Source organism: Ursus maritimus, unplaced genomic scaffold (assembly GCF_017311325.1).
Source record: "Ursus maritimus isolate PB19 unplaced genomic scaffold, ASM1731132v1 scaffold_1, whole genome shotgun sequence".
NCBI lineage: Eukaryota > Metazoa > Chordata > Mammalia > Carnivora > Ursidae > Ursus > Ursus maritimus.
The window spans coordinates 78,897,438-78,916,634 of NW_024423343.1; the positions used below are offsets into that span (position 1 = coordinate 78,897,438).

General features: G+C 38.2%; 1 protein-coding gene across 1 annotated transcript in view; it reads right to left on the reverse strand.

The window, feature by feature from the left end:
• Nucleotides 1-1,772: 1,772 nt before the first annotated feature.
• Nucleotides 1,773-19,197, reverse strand: part of MBD5 (methyl-CpG binding domain protein 5) — a 137,526-nt gene continuing 120,101 nt past the window's right edge. The window contains exons 10-12 of the mRNA XM_040645154.1: nucleotides 14,944-15,017; nucleotides 6,927-7,002; nucleotides 1,773-4,005 (exon numbers count right to left, since the gene is read on the reverse strand). Coding sequence (XP_040501088.1) covers nucleotides 3,934-4,005; nucleotides 6,927-7,002; nucleotides 14,944-15,017 — 222 coding nt within the window. The 3' untranslated portion in view covers nucleotides 1,773-3,933. The remainder of the gene's footprint in view (nucleotides 4,006-6,926; nucleotides 7,003-14,943; nucleotides 15,018-19,197) is intronic.

Genomic DNA, 19,197 nt, shown 5'->3' on the forward strand with positions numbered 1-19,197 from the left:
TTTTTCCGGTTTATAAAAGGTCGCTGAGGTACACACACAGTGTGTATAAAAGCAGATAAGGCTGATAATACATATTTACAGTAGATACAAATTAATCTTTCATATTTGAAGATAATGCTTTTTATATATTTTTTCTGTATCAGACTCCCCATTGTTAGCAGGATTTCCCATGCTTGAGTTGTTTATTGCTTTTTGGCTCACTGATTTAATATTCACTTCTGGGTTGTTTACACATATGAATTACTAATGTTCTTATCTCTTTGGCTAATGCAAATGTGATAGAGTGAATGAAAGAAAAAGATAAATTAATTCAATATTACAGTTCTGGCTGGTTGATATTATTTTTTCGTAGCCCCCAAATGAATCAAGTAACGCACAACTTATTTTATACACTACATTGAAAAGTCTTGAGACTTGTGTTATACCATTTGGGCATAAATGGGCAAAGTAAACAAGGTATCAGATTTTCGGTAAGGTCTAGAATCTTGGCTTTCTTGTCAGAAAGAGCAATGTCACCAGCATCTTAAGCATCTTAGATTTTTAAAATCTTAGTGCAAAACCGCTTGTGACTTACAAGGACAGATTGCAAACTGCAGAGAAGATTACCAAAGTTAACTACAATGTGTTATCACGGTCTGAAATGAAAAAGGAATCACCTCATGGGATAAGTCAGTTGGGAATCTTCATAAAACTTACAGAAAGCGACATAACAACCCTCTGCTGTTTCCACAATTCTGCAGTGCTAAGTTAAAAAAAAAAAAAAGGTTGTGTTTACTTGAAAAACAGACATAGCAAATAACTCAAAGTCAGGGTCCAAATACAAGACTAAAAGTGGCCCATAATATCACAAGGGATGAATATTCTTAAAGCATTCACATTCACGATGAGACTGAAAACTACAAACCAAAAATATTCCTTTAAGTAAATAAAAACCCTGATAGCTTTTAATGCTACAAATGAGATAAACAAGAGCTGCTCGGTTAATTTTCATTCATTTGAAATAATCTTTAAAAACTATTTAAAGGTGTAGCTTATTCTCCTTGTGCTTCCTAAGACTGTTAAGGGACACAAAATGAAATTAGATTTTCTTTTCCAAGAGGGATATTATGTTCTTTAAAGGAGCAAAAATTTTTCATTATTTCCATTGACAGATTTGTTGGGGGAAAAAAAAAAGAGTTTATTTTAGGGAATAAAAAATGTAATAATGTAGAAGGGCTAGCCTTCATTTTCAAAAAATGAATTGGCTTCAATACAAAGAGAAAGAAATGGCTCTATGGGCAAAATTCAAGTATGAGTGACCAATTTTTTTAATTGTAAAGTCGGTGCAACATTTAAAAAATGTTACAGCACTGCATGACCTGTAATGCTAACAATATTTACATTAACTGCTTACACGAAACCATAGAACTGTAAAAGAGAGGGAAAAAAAAAACCCATGTGGACTGAAACAACAACACCTAGCAGCCACATCAAAGCCGAAAGCAACCGGTGAAATCATGGGCAAAAACATACTTTACGTGGTCTGCTGATGTAAAGTACACACTGGTGGGGAAGCACACACCTAATTAGCTTGCACTATCTAAAAGAAGGCTTGGTGGACACAAACTCAGTCTGAAGACGGACAGCAAGGGCTAAAAAAACTTCTACATATCAACACACACACACACACACACACACACACACACACACGCAGACACTGCAACACACAAACATACATGTGCGTCTACCTGGGAATAAAAACCACCATGTAGACGAAAGAGTAGAAAAGCAGGTTGGTGGCAAAACATTTTTTAAAAAAGGACATTTATGGTTTAAACATACCAAACACACAAAGATGAGTCGACTAAACTACACAAAAGATGACTCAGGGTGACTGCATGAAGGACCGGCAGGCAATCCCACGTTTACACGAAAGACACAATGAACCTACCCCCAGAAGGAAGGGTTCCTGCCTCCAGGCCCAGAAGCCCAGGGTAGCCAGTTGCATTCTGTCAGGCTTGGGGGTAGGCGTGAGGGTGGGAGTGGAAGGATAGTGAGACAGGAGACCGGGGGAAGAACTAAGAGCTCTTGCTATCAAAAGTGAGCCCAGGTGGAGTGCTCTGTGCTGTGGCCCCAAGAAACCAACTGGAAGAATGACCTTGGTCTCCTTTTTCCTGAGTTACTGGAACTCTGCTACATCGTGGGACTGAGGAGTATGGGGGGGGGGTGGATGAGAGAGGAGGGATAACAGAGGTGGTGGGCATTTGGGGGTCCAGAGCCTGCTACTGAAAGGTTGCCAGTAACTGGAGCTTTAAGCTGTTGAGTGAGCCCCAGGCTAGGGGACAAGCAGCGAGTGCTCTCAGGGAGGGAGTGGGGGTGTTAAGGGTTTGGGGGTGGGGGCTGGTGATTCTAAGAATAAAGGGATAATGGATCCCTTCTTTTTGACAATCCATCAATGGAAGTCAGCCTGGAGTCCTGAAACTTCACTCAAGTGCATGGGAGATGGGGTTAGAACACCACCACAAAAATTGTGAAAAAAAGACGGAAAATTATGTTGTGCTACATTTCTTATTAATAACCTTGTACTTTACAATGGCTCACAGTTTTAGGTTTGTATACTTGTAATGTAGTATTTTCTCTCTACATTTGTTTCACATTTTTTTCTTACTTAATATAATATAAATAATTTGGTTAATAGATTTAACCTGCACATTTCAGCCACATTAATATATATAAGAATCTGTTAATGGTATAAATAATTCTTTAAATAAAATAAATCTGATATGTTACATAATACTGATAAAAAATTACCATTGCTAATAATTTTGTAAGCCACCTTCACTTCTGGTTTGAGTAATACTGATGAATGGCTATGAAACCTGCTTTGATGATTCATATTTCTTTTTGCCACTACAAAAAAACTGAATCGTAGTCAACCTTACCTCTGATAATGGTTTCGAAGTGGGGCTTTTGCCTCCATGTATGGAAACAGAGAGTTTTATCTCATCAGGTATTGTCCGCAAACAAATTCCACTCTGAGCGTCAACGGTGGTGCGGCATAAGCTAGCTAGATCAGCAGGTGGCTATCAAACGTTAACTACAGAAACGACTGAGTAAAATATTCCATCTAAGATTTTTTTTTTATAAAACCTATTCTACTTTAAAACTTAGGTAAAAAAAATATGCAACAAATGGTTGCAGTTTCTGAATTCTTAATTTAGACCTGTGAGCCCTCATCCCTTGAGAAATCTGCAAGGTTTTGATTTCCTAGGCACCCGAAATCGAGTCCAGCGCTGCCAGGCAAGGTTCATTCCAAACAGACAATATAAATGGACACTCGGTGGTGTGCAGTGTATGTCATCATTCAGGTAATACATCATCATGCCTTTTCTCTGCTGTTAAATACAAAAACAGCATCTGTTACATTATCATAGAAAAGCATTTAGGTTGTATTTTTATTTATCACTTTACACTGGTAGTCTCTGGTAGGTGTACTCCATAGAAACCAAAGAATTTTGTACACTATTTCTTTGTACAATAAAAGATAAAGTGTGCATTAGGTACGCTTGTACATGACAATATTGTACAATATTTACACTTCTGATATCACCATGAAATTCTGTATTTTCTATATACAACATTGAAAAGTCTTCAGAAACATTTGGACATTTCTTATAATCACAATTTTAGTATTATAGAAAAAGTTTCTCCGTAATCTCTTGACCATTTATTACTCTCATCAGTCAGGGATTTTGATTGGTTTTCCAGCCTTCATTATCCTTCCTGTTCAAAAAAATATTGTATCACTGTTTCTTTTAGCACCCTGTGGTGGTGGTAGCGATCTGCCATAGTACAAATACTGATATAACAGTGGCCATATCAATACCTATCTATAGATAGATTTATCTGTGCACGTTCCTTAATAAACACTGCGCATTGGTGGAGTAGTCCCTGTTATCTGGAGATCTTCCTTCTCTTGGGTTTGGGGGGTCTCATTTGTCTGTCTCCCTGTGGGATTTGGTGAACCTGGAGATAAAGAGGTGGGAAAAAAAACAACAGAGGTTGAAAGTACAAACACCATACGATTTCTGACAAAGAAACAGGGGAGGGAATAGAGTCCACCTTTCCTTTTCAATCACTGATATCATGAAGCATTTACATTTTTTGTCGAGACCCCAGATCTCAGTGTGCCCACAGTCACTACAGAGAAGGAGGAATCCTAGGAACTGACAAGGAGAACAACACTGTGAGAACCCCATAAACGGTGGAACTCCAAGGAGGAACCGGAGAAAATCAAGTGTGGGAAATGCAGTGTGCAGTTGCTACCCCTGCTGTCCATTTAAGACAGAAATAAAGCCTTTCCTGTTAGCGGTCCCTAGATCACCAGTTTCAGTAGAGTCTAGAAAAGTAGAAAAATACGTACCAAACATGTTTTCTTCTTTCCTTCGTCACCCGACTTATTTTACAACTACTAAGAAGGTCAAAGATGGTAAGAGCACGCACACAGCTCAGTTTATTCACGAGAAGACTTGGAGTGCGAAAGAGAATACCACTACCATCTGTTGGCAGATCTGAGCTTGTAGAGTCTGGGGCGAGCAAGCAGTACAACTCATCTTTATATGCTAATGCAGAAGCTGTAGCCCTTATGGCTGCGTGTCAGACTGAGCAGGGGTGGGGCATGGCAGGGCATGATCGCCAGGTATCAGACAGCAGGTGCGGTTCTGAGGGGCAGAGGACAGGTACTAGGGAGGTGATCCGGTGCCCCACATTGTGTGTGGCTACTGATAGGGGAGGGCACGATCAAGACCCAGGAAAGGCAGGCTAGTCCCAAGGAAGTGGTGTAGCTAATGCTTAACAACCAGCTCCCTGGGGAGAGACACAAGCTTATTGCTGCATTGGCCAATTTCCATGGTGTAAATCCTTCCACCACAGCCGATTTCAAAGCTACCAACATAATGTCACAGAACTCATCATTAGGCGATGTGTCCAATCAGTTCTCAAGGCCCACTACAAGTTGGCTTAATTGTACATTTTAAAAACAATGTTTAGATAACAGCAAAGGCCAATACTATTCAAAGTCAAATGGAAAAAGCTTTGAAATAATTAAATTTTGAAAGTAACATTTTTAAGTTTCTCAAACTGCCTCTTCCTCCTAACTTGTCCATATACATTTTTTAAAACCACTAGTTTCTGATGAAGGGCCGCAACTGAAGACTAGTTATAATTGAGCAAAGAAGACTTTATCCAAGACTGCAAACAAGTTTTGGTAATCTGTGGACCAAATGTGGCCTGAAAAGGTATTTTGTTTAGCTGTATGATGCTTTAATGTCTAAGAAATAGTTGTCAACACTAAAAAAAAATGGGGAAATTTCACTTCCAGACTTCTAGCATCTTATGAAAAATTGGAAGACCTTGCAACTCTGGCATAATTTCCCATCTGGTTCAGATCTGCTGGAGCGTGGAGGAAGGAGCTCCTTCTGGAGAGAGCATGGACTCCAGGTTGCCACAATTCCCACCAGTCCTGACTGCATGCTGGCCACAAAGGTCAAATGTCCTGCAGCAAAGACGAGCAAGATGCTCACCAAACCCATTTTCTCTTCTTCCGGAACAGGCACATCATATATTACATTTCCCAGTCCATTTGAGTTAAGAAAGCCATATGATGGGGTCAGACCAGAGGAAAATCAGCAGAAGCGATGAGCCTATCCTGGCAGCCCTCTGCATATACTCTTCTCCCACCTGCTGGATGGATGCAAGTAACATGAAGGAACCCTCTGAGGCCCTAAGGAATGGTGGACACTAGATGGAGAGAGAAGAACCTGAGTCTCTGAATGACTGTGTGCTGCAAGCCCTTTCCCAACCAGCACCAGACTGAAGTGAGCAACAGCCTCTACTGGGTTGAGTTTCTAAGGCAGCCTACGCTGGCCCCTTGGTTGGCATTTCTCAATCCCCTTGCGTTGCTGTTTCTCTTACATCTGACCCACTTTACTTATTGATAGTATTTGCCTGGCCTTAGAAGGTGTTTAAGTTTATAATCCCTGCTTTAGACCTTTCTTAAATTCTATCAGGAAATTTAACATCTTAGGGTTTTCATTCACCCACCTGCAAATGATGGGTTGGATCACAAAATTTCTAAAGCCCATACCAACCCCAAGATTCTGTGAATCTATAACCCATATCTTGTCAATCAGTAGCCATTGAATGGGTTGTTAGGATCCAGATAACCTTGTTAACACGAAGTGTTGAGTAGAAGTAAAAGAAATTAGCTTTCATTGCCGAATAGCCTTAGATAATTTACATTTTTAAAAGAAATTACCAAAGTTATATTTTGAGTGTTAGCACTAGCTAATATATGAATTAGAGGACAACGATTAAACTTCTCACATTCAATACTATTGTATGAACAGCTCAGTAAAAATGTAAAAAAAGAATAAACACAACTTCTCAAGAACCAGAGGTTACAGTGTTCAATAATTTAACAATACGATTTTGTGCCAAATATTTTCCTTTTTAGGTAACAGTAGAAAGGAAATGAGAGGTCTACCCACTGTTGATCTTGACCCTATTGTTCAATTCCCTTTTTTTGTTCTATGGACAAAGTGAAATTTGCATTATTGGCTATTTAGGCAGTAGTAGTGGCCACTGTTATTCAGAGAGCCAAATGCAGAAACCTGTGGTTTGAACTCGAATATTTTGCTGCTCACATTTAGAAAGAACGTTATGTGGAGAACACAAAAGTAATCTCAGAAAAAAGACATACATAATACTACTAAGTTACTTTTTTCTTAAATTACTTTGAATCTTTTCTGATATCAGTCTTTTTTTGAGCCTAGTAATTTAGTATTGCTATGTGAGTTGCTTGTCAATATTTAAGAGACTTTACCAGAAAGTGCAATACAATTTATTTTCAAAGAAACACAGTATAATGGAAAAATAAATTAACTTACAGTCCCAGACATTTTGTCCAGTTCACTCATGGCCTCATGAATAGCAGCTTCTAAATGGTTATTTAGCTTTCCACTTCTGGAATTAATGAAAACAACACACCAGATTAATAAATTAAGGAAACAAAGTCTCAATTTAATCCCCTAATCAGAAAACAGAAGTACCAATTCCACCAGAGAAAGTCAATTTATATTTACATTTGAAAAAGTCAGACGACAAACGCTCCAGGATTCTCATCACTGCATACTAATAAAGTCACTGAACAACGAAAAAAATGGAACATATGATAGGGGACAATGGATTCTTTCCCCTTCCACATGCTTCTTCCCCCGTCTGATGCTTTTGCAAGAAAACTGGGCCCTGGGTCTCCTTTGCCCCAGATGCCGCTTGTCCTCCGGGATTCCAGCCTGCCCTGCATTGCGTCTCCTTTCGGCTTGTCTGTTCCTCAGGCAGCCGCGCGGTGCGGCCGCGGGGAGGGTGGAGGGGCTGAGCTGCAGACTCTGGCCACTAGGGAGCTCCCTCTGCCCTCTCTGGCGCGCCCCGGCTTCCAGAGTCGAGCAAGTGAAGGCTGAAATCTGGAGTGCGTACACACGGCGCACGTTCTGGGTGGGAAACAGCTTCACTGTCACGCCCAAGGCTCCCTCCAGGCCTGAGCCCACCACATGTTCCCCCAAACCAAAATGACTTAAGTATCTGAACAGATAAAGAATGACTCTCCCAGAGTGTCCATCACTTGTCGGATTTTTTTTCTCTACTCAGCCTAGCGTGATGCACGTGTGGCCTGAGTAACACAAAACGGTACATCTTCCACTGTTGAAACTATAGGACGTTGTGCAACTAACGACTTAAGATCAGGCAAACCCACACCCTCTCCTTCTGTAGTTATGTGCCCTTTGTCTACTCTAACTTCTTTCCCCTTTTTTATGCATATACATCATTACCCAATTATTCTGAGTACTAAGGTGATTCATTTCATTTCTCTTGTCGCGACAATTACTAGAAAAGGTGCAGACATACACCTTTTCAAAACAGGCTGTCGGCGTGGTTTTCCAAGAGTTAAGTCCCACCTCAGCATCTACACGGAGATTGGAAATCTGTAGTTGCGGAGGAATTTGGCTCACAGTCCCATTTAGTTTGGCTCACATCGTGTTTAAAAACATATTTGAACTTTAGCGGAATGCCTTTAGATGAGGCCTTTCGGTTTACCGCAGCCCGCACCAGGTTTTGCCCTCGTACGCCGCGGCTGGACAATTCACACATTTAGTGTCTGCGTACACCCGGACGAGTGGCTGCCAGGCGCACCGTGCAGGCGCCACGGATTTACTAACTAAAAATGTGGTCCAAAGCTAACACGATGTCTCGATATTTTGGGAAACATATATGAATTTAAGTCAGTTTAACTGAAAAAAAAAAAGGTTAATGTAATGGTTTTAACTAAAAGTGTGTGGGCAATACAGCACCAACTCCTTCCTCCTACCTTTTGCAGACCTGTAAGCTCTAGCTTTTACATTCTTCCCGTTTATTTTTAGAAATATAAACAATGCAGAAAAGTACATAGAATAAATTAACCCCTAACAAACCCGCTTCCAAGAATAAACTGATACTAAATAACCTACTTCAAGTCTTTTTTATCAAAAAAAAAAAAAAAAAAAGCTGAAATTCCCATTTGTCATCAGTTCCTAGTCCCATTCTCTCTTCCTTTCCTCCCCAAAGGCAACTGTGTTGTGTATCTTCCTAGTATGTTTTCATATTTTTTTAATTTTTAATTTTTTTAAAGATATTTATTTATTTGATACAGAGAGAGAGAGAGAGCGCACTCCTGCGCAAGCCAGGGAAGCAGGAGAGGGAAAGGGAGAAGCAGGCTCCCCACTGAGCAGGGAGCCCGACATGGGGCCGATCCCAGGACTCTGAGATCATGACCTGAGCTGAAGGCAGCCGCTTAACTGACTGAGCCACCTAGGTGCCCCTTTATTTTTAATTTTATTTATTTATTTGAGAGTGAGCAAGAGCACAAGCAGGGGAAGGGGCAGAAGGAGAGGGAGAAGAAGACTCCCCACTGAGCAGGGAGCCTGAGGACGCTGGGCTTGATCCCAGGATCCTGAGATCATGACCTGGGCCAAAGGCAGACACTTAACCAACCGAGCCATCCAGGTGCCCCCGTTTTTATATTTTATATGTCCACGAACAGTACCTGTGGTTTTTTAAAAAAACATACACACAAAGGTGTCCATGAGGTATGATATGGTATACATACTATTCTGCAACTTGTCTCTTTCTCCCTTATCACTATCCAAGCACTGAGCACTGTCCAAGTTGATATTATCATCTATTCATACAGTCTTTTATTTACCTACCCATTCCAGTTTTAAGGGACCATGAGCATCTTGTGGAGTCAGTCTGGGTTGCTTTCCTAGTGAGAAGTTTGCTATGCCTGATTCTGAGTCATGTGAGGAAGGGGTGGAGGACCATCTGAACCCAGGACTCCGCAGGCCATGTAAGCTTGGCTAGGGTTGGGTTGGGGCAACATTTATGGGCTGTTTGGCAAAGGTCTTGACAGTACCACGTTGTCTAATTGCTTAACAATATTACACCTTGAATAATGTGTTAAATAGATTTATCTTTACTATTTCTTTTGTATTTAAAAATATGAATATATATTTCAAAAGATATTTATGTTATGGATACTTATTATAATATCTTATGGGTTTACAATTAACTGCATAAAGTTCTAAATGTCTAAAATGAAGGTAAAACATTTCAGTGAAAAACTACCAAAGAATTTTGGTTTTCTCACTTTTATCTTAAGAGCAAAAATAGCTACTATTTATGGAAAATTGTCTATGTGCCAAGAATTGTGTTTAATCTTCATATACATTACCTCAATCCTAACAGGAAACCTATGAGGTAGGTATTATGACAACCGTTTATATGCAATACTTCATGACTTTTTAGGAGAACTGGTGAAACCAGTTCTAACTTGGTAATGAAGAAAATGGATATTTAACTACAATAGTGTTTAAAAGTAATACATTCAAAGAGCCATGAAAAAAATTTTCCCAAACTATGAAAAATTGCAATAACATCACCATTAAAGTATAAAAATAATTCAAGATTAGTTGTTGAATAAAAAGTTAGAATTTAGGACTTTGTGATCTCATTCTTCAAAAAGATGTTTAAAATGTTTGTAAACAGCTTGTATTAATTTAAGCTAAATTAATAGTGTTTTTCCTTTAACAAACTTAAGCAGTTAATAGAGGGAGAAATGATTACTTGTGGAAGAGAGAATAGATACAGAGAGGTGGGGCATGAAATTACTTGAATGCATCATGAGTTTCAAGACTGCAGACTAATTTTTACACTAACTGGTCAGGTCAGGGAAGAATGAACTTAAAAGAGGAAGAAAAATTTCCATGAGTTCATGAAATGAATAATTAGTCAAAATTTAGTCTTGCAGTACCGAGGGCCTCCCTGTGGAGTCTCCTCCACTATTTTCAATTCCCTGCTGACATTTAATAATAAACATTTTTACTAATGGACACTTTAAAACCTACTTGATTAAGCAATAGATGTTCCTATAATCACATTTCTAGTTATTAATGGAGATAATTGCCACTTCTATTCTTCACTGCCTGTATTGTCACACATTATCCTTATCTTCACTAACTGAGGAAAAAGGCAGGTGCGCATCCGTGAACGGTACAAGAAGTGAGGGAAATGAGAAGCTGCATGTTGCTCTACGTTGTCAGTTTAGAATTTAAGCAACTCACTTCGTGTAGAACAGAACAAATTTGGGTGACACCTAAATGTCAAGAATCTTAGATTCTGAAACCGAATCCATAAAGTAAGTGTGAAGATTGAAGAAAATTTAACATGCTGGGGCAACTGGGTGGCTCAGTTGGTTAAACATCTGGCTTTTGGTCTTGGTTCAGATCATGAACTCAGGGTTGTAGGATCGAGCCCCTCTTCAGGCTCTGCGCTCAGCGGGGAGTCTGCTTGGGATTCTCTCCCTCTCCTTCTGCTCCTCCCCTCTGTGCTCACATGCTCTGGCTCTCTCTAATAAATAAATACATCTTAAAAAAAAAAGAAAATTTAACATGCTAAGTACAATTTCTTGGTTTTAAAGTGAAAGCATGATTTATTTTATCACTTTATCACTTTCCAGCTTCACAAAAATCAGATTACCAAATTTTAAATTTATATGTATGTATAGATATAAGATTTGGTCCTCATTTCAGTGAAAATCATAACAAATCTAAAGGCGATGGAATTTTTTTTTCTTTAATGAAGCTATTTCTTCTTTTAAGTATAAAATGACCCCAAGTAATGTCTTCAATACATATGTTAATATTTCTTTTGTGATTAGGCTGTAATAGGCATATCAGCTTAAAGATACTTATTGTACAGTTTGATTATAGCGTATTCAAAATGAAAATGAATACATAAAATTCTAAACATCTAATAGGGTGGTAGAATGTTTCAACCGGCAAAAATATCTCATAATTGTGTTTGCTTCACCTGTATCTTTACAATAAAAATAGCTGTTTACTAACTACTTACCATGTGCCAAGTACAGCATTAAGGCTCTCTTTAAATTATCTATATTATAACAATGCTAAGAGGTAGTTATTAATATGCCCATTTTAGAAATGAAGAATTTAGGCTTAGAGAGGTTAAGCAACATGCTCAAGGGCACACAGCTCTAAAGTGGTGGAAACAGGATTTGAACTCAGGCCCCAAAGCAACCTCTTAAGCCATCTTATTCCAAATGCTGCCATCCTTTTTCACTTGTTTTCTCCCTCCTTTTCCTTTGTCTACAAAAGCGGTCAAATCTTTGTCATTTAAAAAATTCTTCCAGTTATTTTTTAGGAAATTTTCATATTAAGGATAGGAAATTAATTTATATCAGCTCTCTCTTTTCCCTTTTTATTCACTGTTCAACCCATGGCCACTTTGTTTTTACACCTTCCACTTTATTGGAAACTGTTTTCACTAAGGTTGCCAACAGCCTCGAAATTGCGCAGTCCAATGGAAACTTCTCAGTTTTTGCCTCAGTGGGCTGCTGTTCATCATTTTATCATCCTGGATGCTTTTGGTCTTTGGTTTCTAACACCCTACTCTGCTGCCCCCCCGTTCTCTTCCTCCTTTTTGATTTTTCTCATCTTCTTCATTATCTCTAGTAAATGTTCAAATGTCCAAGTGGTTCAATCCTTAGTCCACTGTTCAAATGGGCCAAAGGATCTCCGTGTGATCACAACCTTTTTTCCATAGTCAAATACCACTTCTTCCCAGTGTCAGACTTGTGTCCCACACAGTCCACGGGCACCCCACATGTACTCAACAGCTCCCCCCGAATTCTCCACTTCAGTCAGTGTTTCTATCACCCACCAAGTCACCCTAGCTGAAACCCTGAAAGTTGCCCTTGATTGCTTGCCCTTCTCATTCCAATCAATCACCATGACATTCTGTGAATTTTACCTCCTAAATATTTCTCGACCTCATTCCTCCCCCTCTATTCTCATCGCTCCCATTCTGGTTTGAGTCCTCATCCTCCCTTGTTCTCCTAAACAATATCGCTGTCTCCAATACGGTTCCCCTAAAATTTATCCTCCATGCAGCCATAGCTAAAGTGAAAATGCAACCACCTGTCCCCTCAGGCACTTCCAATAAGATAAGGTCCTCTGGGCCCCCACTAAGCTCTTCAAGATCTGATTGCTGCTTACACCTTTGGCTGCATCTCTTACAATTTCCTGTCTAATGCTTTACGGTCCCCCAAATCCTGCTGCTGATCTCATCTAAACACCATCCTGCCCCATGCCAGTGTGGTCCTTATTTCCTTTGCCTGGCTAATACCCATGTAGTGTGTAAGGCTTGGCTCAGATACCTCCTCTAGAAAGTCTTCCTTTGCCCTAGTTTCATGCCACTTCTCAATGATCCCCAAAGATCCTATACATATTGCTGTCATTGCAATTTTAACATTTTAATTGTTTCTGGATCTGTCTCCTTTGCTCAACAGTGAGCTCCTGGGACTGCAGCACAGATTTTTGCTCAGTTAGTCTCCTTAAATTAGGGAATAACTAAATGATTAAATAAATAAATAAATACATGATTGGGTTCAATACATCATTTGTCACTCATGTGACCTTCAAGTAATTATTTAAACTGTTTGGGTCTGAGTGTCCTCATCCATAAATGAATTTAGTAATTCTAGCCCATTCTGTGATTGAGAGAATAAAATAATGGATTTTAAATAGTTTATTTAAAATGTACAGTATTCTACTGGGCATTTATAAGACAAGTCAGCCTGCATAGACAATATCATGATAAATAAGACTGTCTGTACTGAAGTTTGCTTCATAGTTCCTTCTTTTACATCTCCAATCCATATTCTGAGTTTATGGTTTCATGACAGTTCCTTTAGATTATGCCACTTAGGACCCATGTAAATTCACCATAACTAGTAAACTAGCTTTGGAGAAAAATAAATTTAAATTGCTCTTTATTACTTACTACCTTTCAGAAATTGATCAATACCAAATTTATGGGGAAAATACAGCTCATTTCAAGGCAGTATATTTAAATATTTGGAGGTGTTAATTCATTTCTGTGTTGTTGTTTTGGATATTTTACACATCACTCCGCTAACTGGCCTATCTCACTGGAGGAAAGATTTTAGGGATCTTTTACGTCAAATAAACAAGTACTGTTGAATATTCCACAGCAAATGGCCCATTGCAAATTTGTGATGTAGGTAATTTGCAATTTCCCTCCTTTCATCCAGAATTTATATTAATTTTGTGGGCCTTATCCTACTACAAAGCTCTTAATAGTCAGAGTAGAGGGGGCTGGCCTCACCGTATTCTTCATCTTATCTGCAGCGAATCTGGCAATTCACTTGGCCATCACTACCATCAGTGCCAACTTGCCACCTTCCAAAGAAGTCCCCAACATAGGATGTGGTTGGCATCTTTTTGTGAGGCAGTTTATTGAGATAAAGAGTCTCCTCAAGAGTTGTTGAGTTCTGAAATTTTACCTCTGGCACCACCAAGAGAAAGAGTGCTCTTTAACAGATACTGTTGATATTATGTACACAAGATACACTAGTAATTGTTCTGATCTCATAATTCTTGGACATTTGATAATATGAACATTTTAGTAACTGAACAGGAATGTAAACTATATGTATTTTTGAATAACTTTCCATGTGCATATACAAAAGCACATTTGTAGTTGTCTACCTTAAAATGAAATAATAATTACGATACACAAAACTACACCGTATTACAGTGGAAACTATGTTTCAAACATTATCTATTTGTCCATACAACATTTACCCAGAATAAAAAGATTTAGAAATACTTGAAAAATAATGTCTCAACGTACAACTTCTTGTTATGATTCCAAAGAAAACCTGTTATTCTTGCCCTAAGAAAAAAGAATTACTTACCATCACTTTGACTAATAGTTACTCTGCCAAAATTGTTTACCTGTGTATAACTGGGGTTATTTCCCCATTCCTACTCCCAAAGGGATAGACTTTAACTACAGTTTTATTTTTCTATTTTATTTATTTATTTATTTATTTATTTATTTATTTATTTTTATTTTTAGTAATGTCTGTGCCCAACAGGGGGTGGGAACTCATGACTCCCAAATCAAGAGTCCCATGCTCTTCTGACTGAGCCAACCAGGCGTCCCTTGCTACACTTTCAGAAACTGTTTAATTGCTACATGTTGAGAGTGTTTCTTTCCCAGTAAATGAGAGGGATGGAAATGGTGGGAGTGAGGAAAGAGCTCATGAGGAAAATCCCACACAACAGTACAAACTAAGAGAAGAAAATATTTTCTGTAAAAGCTAATTTGGCTTAACTATAATGGTCCTCTTGGGTGACAAGTACTCAACTGTAGTTAGGCAGGCCCGAAGATGGACAAAATTCGTGAGATTTTCTTGTCCCTATGAACAAAAACCAGTAAATTATATCTGTGGAAAACAAAATGGTGGAAAAAAAAATCGGTGCTTACTTTCTGTTCCTTTTCCGGGCTCGGCTGTAGGCTTCTAAACCTTCTGTTAGTGTCTTCAACTTCTCGGGCTCCACCTGAGTGAAGGCATGAAGACCAAACCATATTACCCAGACCTGCAATTGTTAACACCGTTTTTACTTTCCTGCTGGGGGAGGGGAGGCTTAACTTTCACTGCCCTGTCAAATGTCCTCTCTTTGCTCAAGCAGAGGTTGACTGTGTGGCTTCAGGCTGTAACATCAATGGAAATGAGAGATCATTTGGCTTTCCTATTGTCAACATTTTGAAAATATTTTAAGAACAAAATTTGGACTTTAAATAACCTTCAATTCACAAAATCATATAAATCAGAGATCCCTGGTTTACTTTCTCTACTGCCTAGAACTCAGCAACTGCCTATCTGTACTCCATCAGGGGAGGACAAGAGCAGTGGCTGGTGAAGGGGGTGGGCTTTGGAGCCAGCAGATCGAGGTTTGAATCTGACCTCCTCACTTTCTAGCATGAATAAAACACTCAAATGTTCTGGGCCTCAGTTTCCTTCTCTTTAAAATGAGGACAATAATACCTACCTTCCTGCTAGAGTTGCTGAGACAATCAAAACGCAACAAATCAGGTTGAACATAGCTAAGCGTAGAGCAGCTATTATTACCTGGTAGTTTTAGGCTCTGCAGAGGCCACACAATGAGTGGGAAGGAGGCCACCATTGTCCTTCCGGTCAAGGGAAGAGGGTGTGGCTACACCTTGTGGGTGTGCCTCTCCCTTCTTGCTTTATCACTGCCAAGAATCTTGCTACTTCATCAACCTGTGGCCACCAAATGGTGACTGGGGGACTTCTAGGGGGTGGGGAGGTGCAGTCTTTGCCACTTTCCTGCAATAATCTCTATCATGGTTCTTGAAGCCACCCCTCCAAGATAAACAATTAATAAATAGGAAAACTTGTATGTGACTTGTGAATAAAAACACCTTTAGAAAAACATTGCTATTTTTATTGATCTTAAAAAAAAAACAATTTAAGTAAAAACAGTGTTGCTTGCTGTGTAAACACAGCTTCAAGGCAGCTCTCCCAGCCATCCCTTAACCCAGTTTTCTCCCCAACTCTATGCTACTTTTATACAAAATTCGAGAGTTTGCCAAAATGCCTCATGGGTAAGAAAATAAGTACTAAGAAGCAAGGAAATTATTAACTTTTCTCTTTTCTCTTGAAATCTTCCTGACTCATGAATATCATTTATAAATAATTTTTCTTTGACCCCTTCAAACTGAGTACCCAGTAATGAGTAACAAAGGGTTTCCTTTATCAAGTTTGAAAACAAGCATTTCTAAGTATTCAATGAGAAAAACAGTTGAATAATGAAAACAGTTTCCTTTTCACAATTTTTGTATTTTGTCCTAAAGGATAGAAATATCTAATATACACAAGTTCACTGGGGACACCCAATTTCTTGTGTGCTAGAACAAGAGACAATTTTGTTCTAATAACCCTTCACGAAGCCACGAAGAAAAGCGTCCTGCTGAAATAACTGGAAAAGCTTAAGTAAGATGAATATATCCATGTGTTGTTCAAAAAAAAAAAATGGTGCCTGGAAACATTTTCACATTTCATGTTAGAAAAGAGGTTTCATCTTGTATTCACTCATACGAACAGAAAATGAAAGATATTTCACACATTACATTTATGTAATCTACCGCTAATTCCACTTATATTTAAATGACCCCCCCCCCCTTTGGCAGTAGGAAGGAAGCTCTCCTGTAACATAAACTTACAGTAGACTCAAACTGGTGTAGTGAAAGATCTCAGAAGGGATCGATGCAACAGAAAGCAGATTCACAGTGAAACAAAGCAAGACACCAATACGAAGACTTACCCCATTGGTCTTAATTCTTAAAAACTAAGTTAGATAAAACTTTTTTTAATCTCCAATTTTTACTTTTAATTAAGTAAGGAATAAAGGGCAATAAAAACATTTCTTGTGCATTTATTGTGGAAAAGGCACTGCTTTATCATTTAATATGGTAATACTGCAAACTAGTATTATTTTTGTTATTTTACAGATGAGATTTAGTGAATTTAAGTAACATGGCTAGCACTGAAACTCAGGTCTGACTCCAAAGTGCTTAACTTCTCTCCACCACACCCAGTACAATATACATGGAAGCATACAATCATTTTATACACACACACACATACACACACAGATATACTAAAAAAAAATTAGGTCAAATTATTTTAAAACAAATTAGATTTTTACAGAAATTTAGATAACACATGCCCAAAATTATCTTTAAAAATTTTTTATGCCTGGATAATTTTCTGAACCAATTTTCTATTGCGATTTTTTTTTCATTTAAATTGCCTCTAAGGCTGTAAGGTACTTTATAATGAACTATATTATTTATAAAGGATTCAATAACCTTGAAAGAGAAAGCAATGATGGTGCTTTCTGAAACTAAATACAAATAAGATACAGATCACTGTTTATTTCTGATATGACAAGATCATACATAACCAGAGGTAAATGTTTAGCTTATTTTGTTTCAGAATTTTAGTACTCTACTGAATTGTGAAATATATGAAGAACATATGTTGTTTATAGGGAATTATTCATGCACTTATGCAATATTCAAGAAACTCCTTAAAGATACCGCCGCCCCCTTAGATGGTATCGGAGAAGAACAAAATAAATTCAATTTCTAGTCAAACAGAAATCATATTTAATGATTTAATGAATACTCCCTCATAAATTACTTAGCTAACTCGTAAATGAAGAAAGTACTGAGAAATCAAAAATATAAATGTAACATTAAAAAGGATAAACACACGAATATTTCTATAAACCTTACACTGAAGGAGCAAGTAATTTAAAATACTTAATACTTTGATCTGTAATTATAACCTTATATCCCTATACATTCGTAAGCCAGGAGTTCCATAAATTATTTAATTCCTATCTTGGTGAGAAATCACGGGAGGACTTTATGATGTATCTTTATTCATAACTGTCCCATACTCTCATTCTAATAATGATGATGCTAATGGTAATGACCAACATGGTATAAGTCTTTGCACATATGTCATTTAAGAATTAGAAAAAATTACCAAAATTTATATGTATTTATAGTTCACATATTACCTCATGTATAAATATGCACACATATTGAATATATTTTGACTCCTAAAACCCTCTTTCACTCATTCACATTCTTTAGATATCACGGTTCTTCAACACGCATAGTCTTATAGCCTGTTCAGTGGGGTTGGAAACATACCCAGAAACATACCCATACACTCTTAGAGCATGGAAGTTTAAGACTTTTCTGAACAAGTCTGAATCTCTGGTTGCTTATTTTGTTCACAAGGCACATATTAAAATTTGGCAATTTAAGTTTGATTTGGGGTCAACACAGTTGCATGTAGTCTATCTTAGAAGTAGCTTAAATCTACAACAAAGGGAGACGCAAACCTTTCAGAGAGCCAAACTGACCCTCTGAAAGTGAGGGACAGTGTATGTTAGAAGAGCCTGGATCAAAGATCCTAGATCACTTTTTAATAGAGTCCATTAAGTAAACATGATGTAAAAATTTCCTGCAGGCTTTACACCTGGTAACAGGATTGAATTTCTGGGTGATTTGCTTTGCTGCTATTTAGTGGTGAGGCAAAGCTGTCACACAAAGGTCAAAGGGCAGAGAATAAGCCACGTCCCAGGTTTTGTAAGAGGCAGGACAGCTGAATTCAAGCTGCCTTATCATTCTTTACGTCTTTTCTCATGTCATCAGCTCCTGTTGTTGGGGGAATAGCGCTGTTAAAAGGGTACTAAGTAAGCTTAGAGTTAGGAGACCAGGGATGGGGCCTGGCTGAACTGCCTGTCACTATGCCCTTAGGAACACGACCTCGCTGAGCTTCAGCCCCTCAGCTGTAAAACGGGATGGTTGTGCACATCTTTCTGCGTCACTGAGAGACTCTAAAAAGACAATGAAGATGAAGGCGCTTTCTGAACACCGAAGCACTCTTTCCCAAAGTGTCATTAGTGGCATGTGAAATAAGGGCAGACCTTTAAACATTTTTAATAGTTCTATATTCATAGAAGTTTATATTAGAAAAATACAAAAAGCATTATACCTATGATTGCATACATATTATATCTTAGAGTAAGACTGAAGACGTTATTTAAAAGTGGCTTGAATGGTGCCTAGTTCATACTATGAGTCCAAAAAGTCTTTGTTGAATAAATAAATAAATAAATAAATAAATAAATAAAT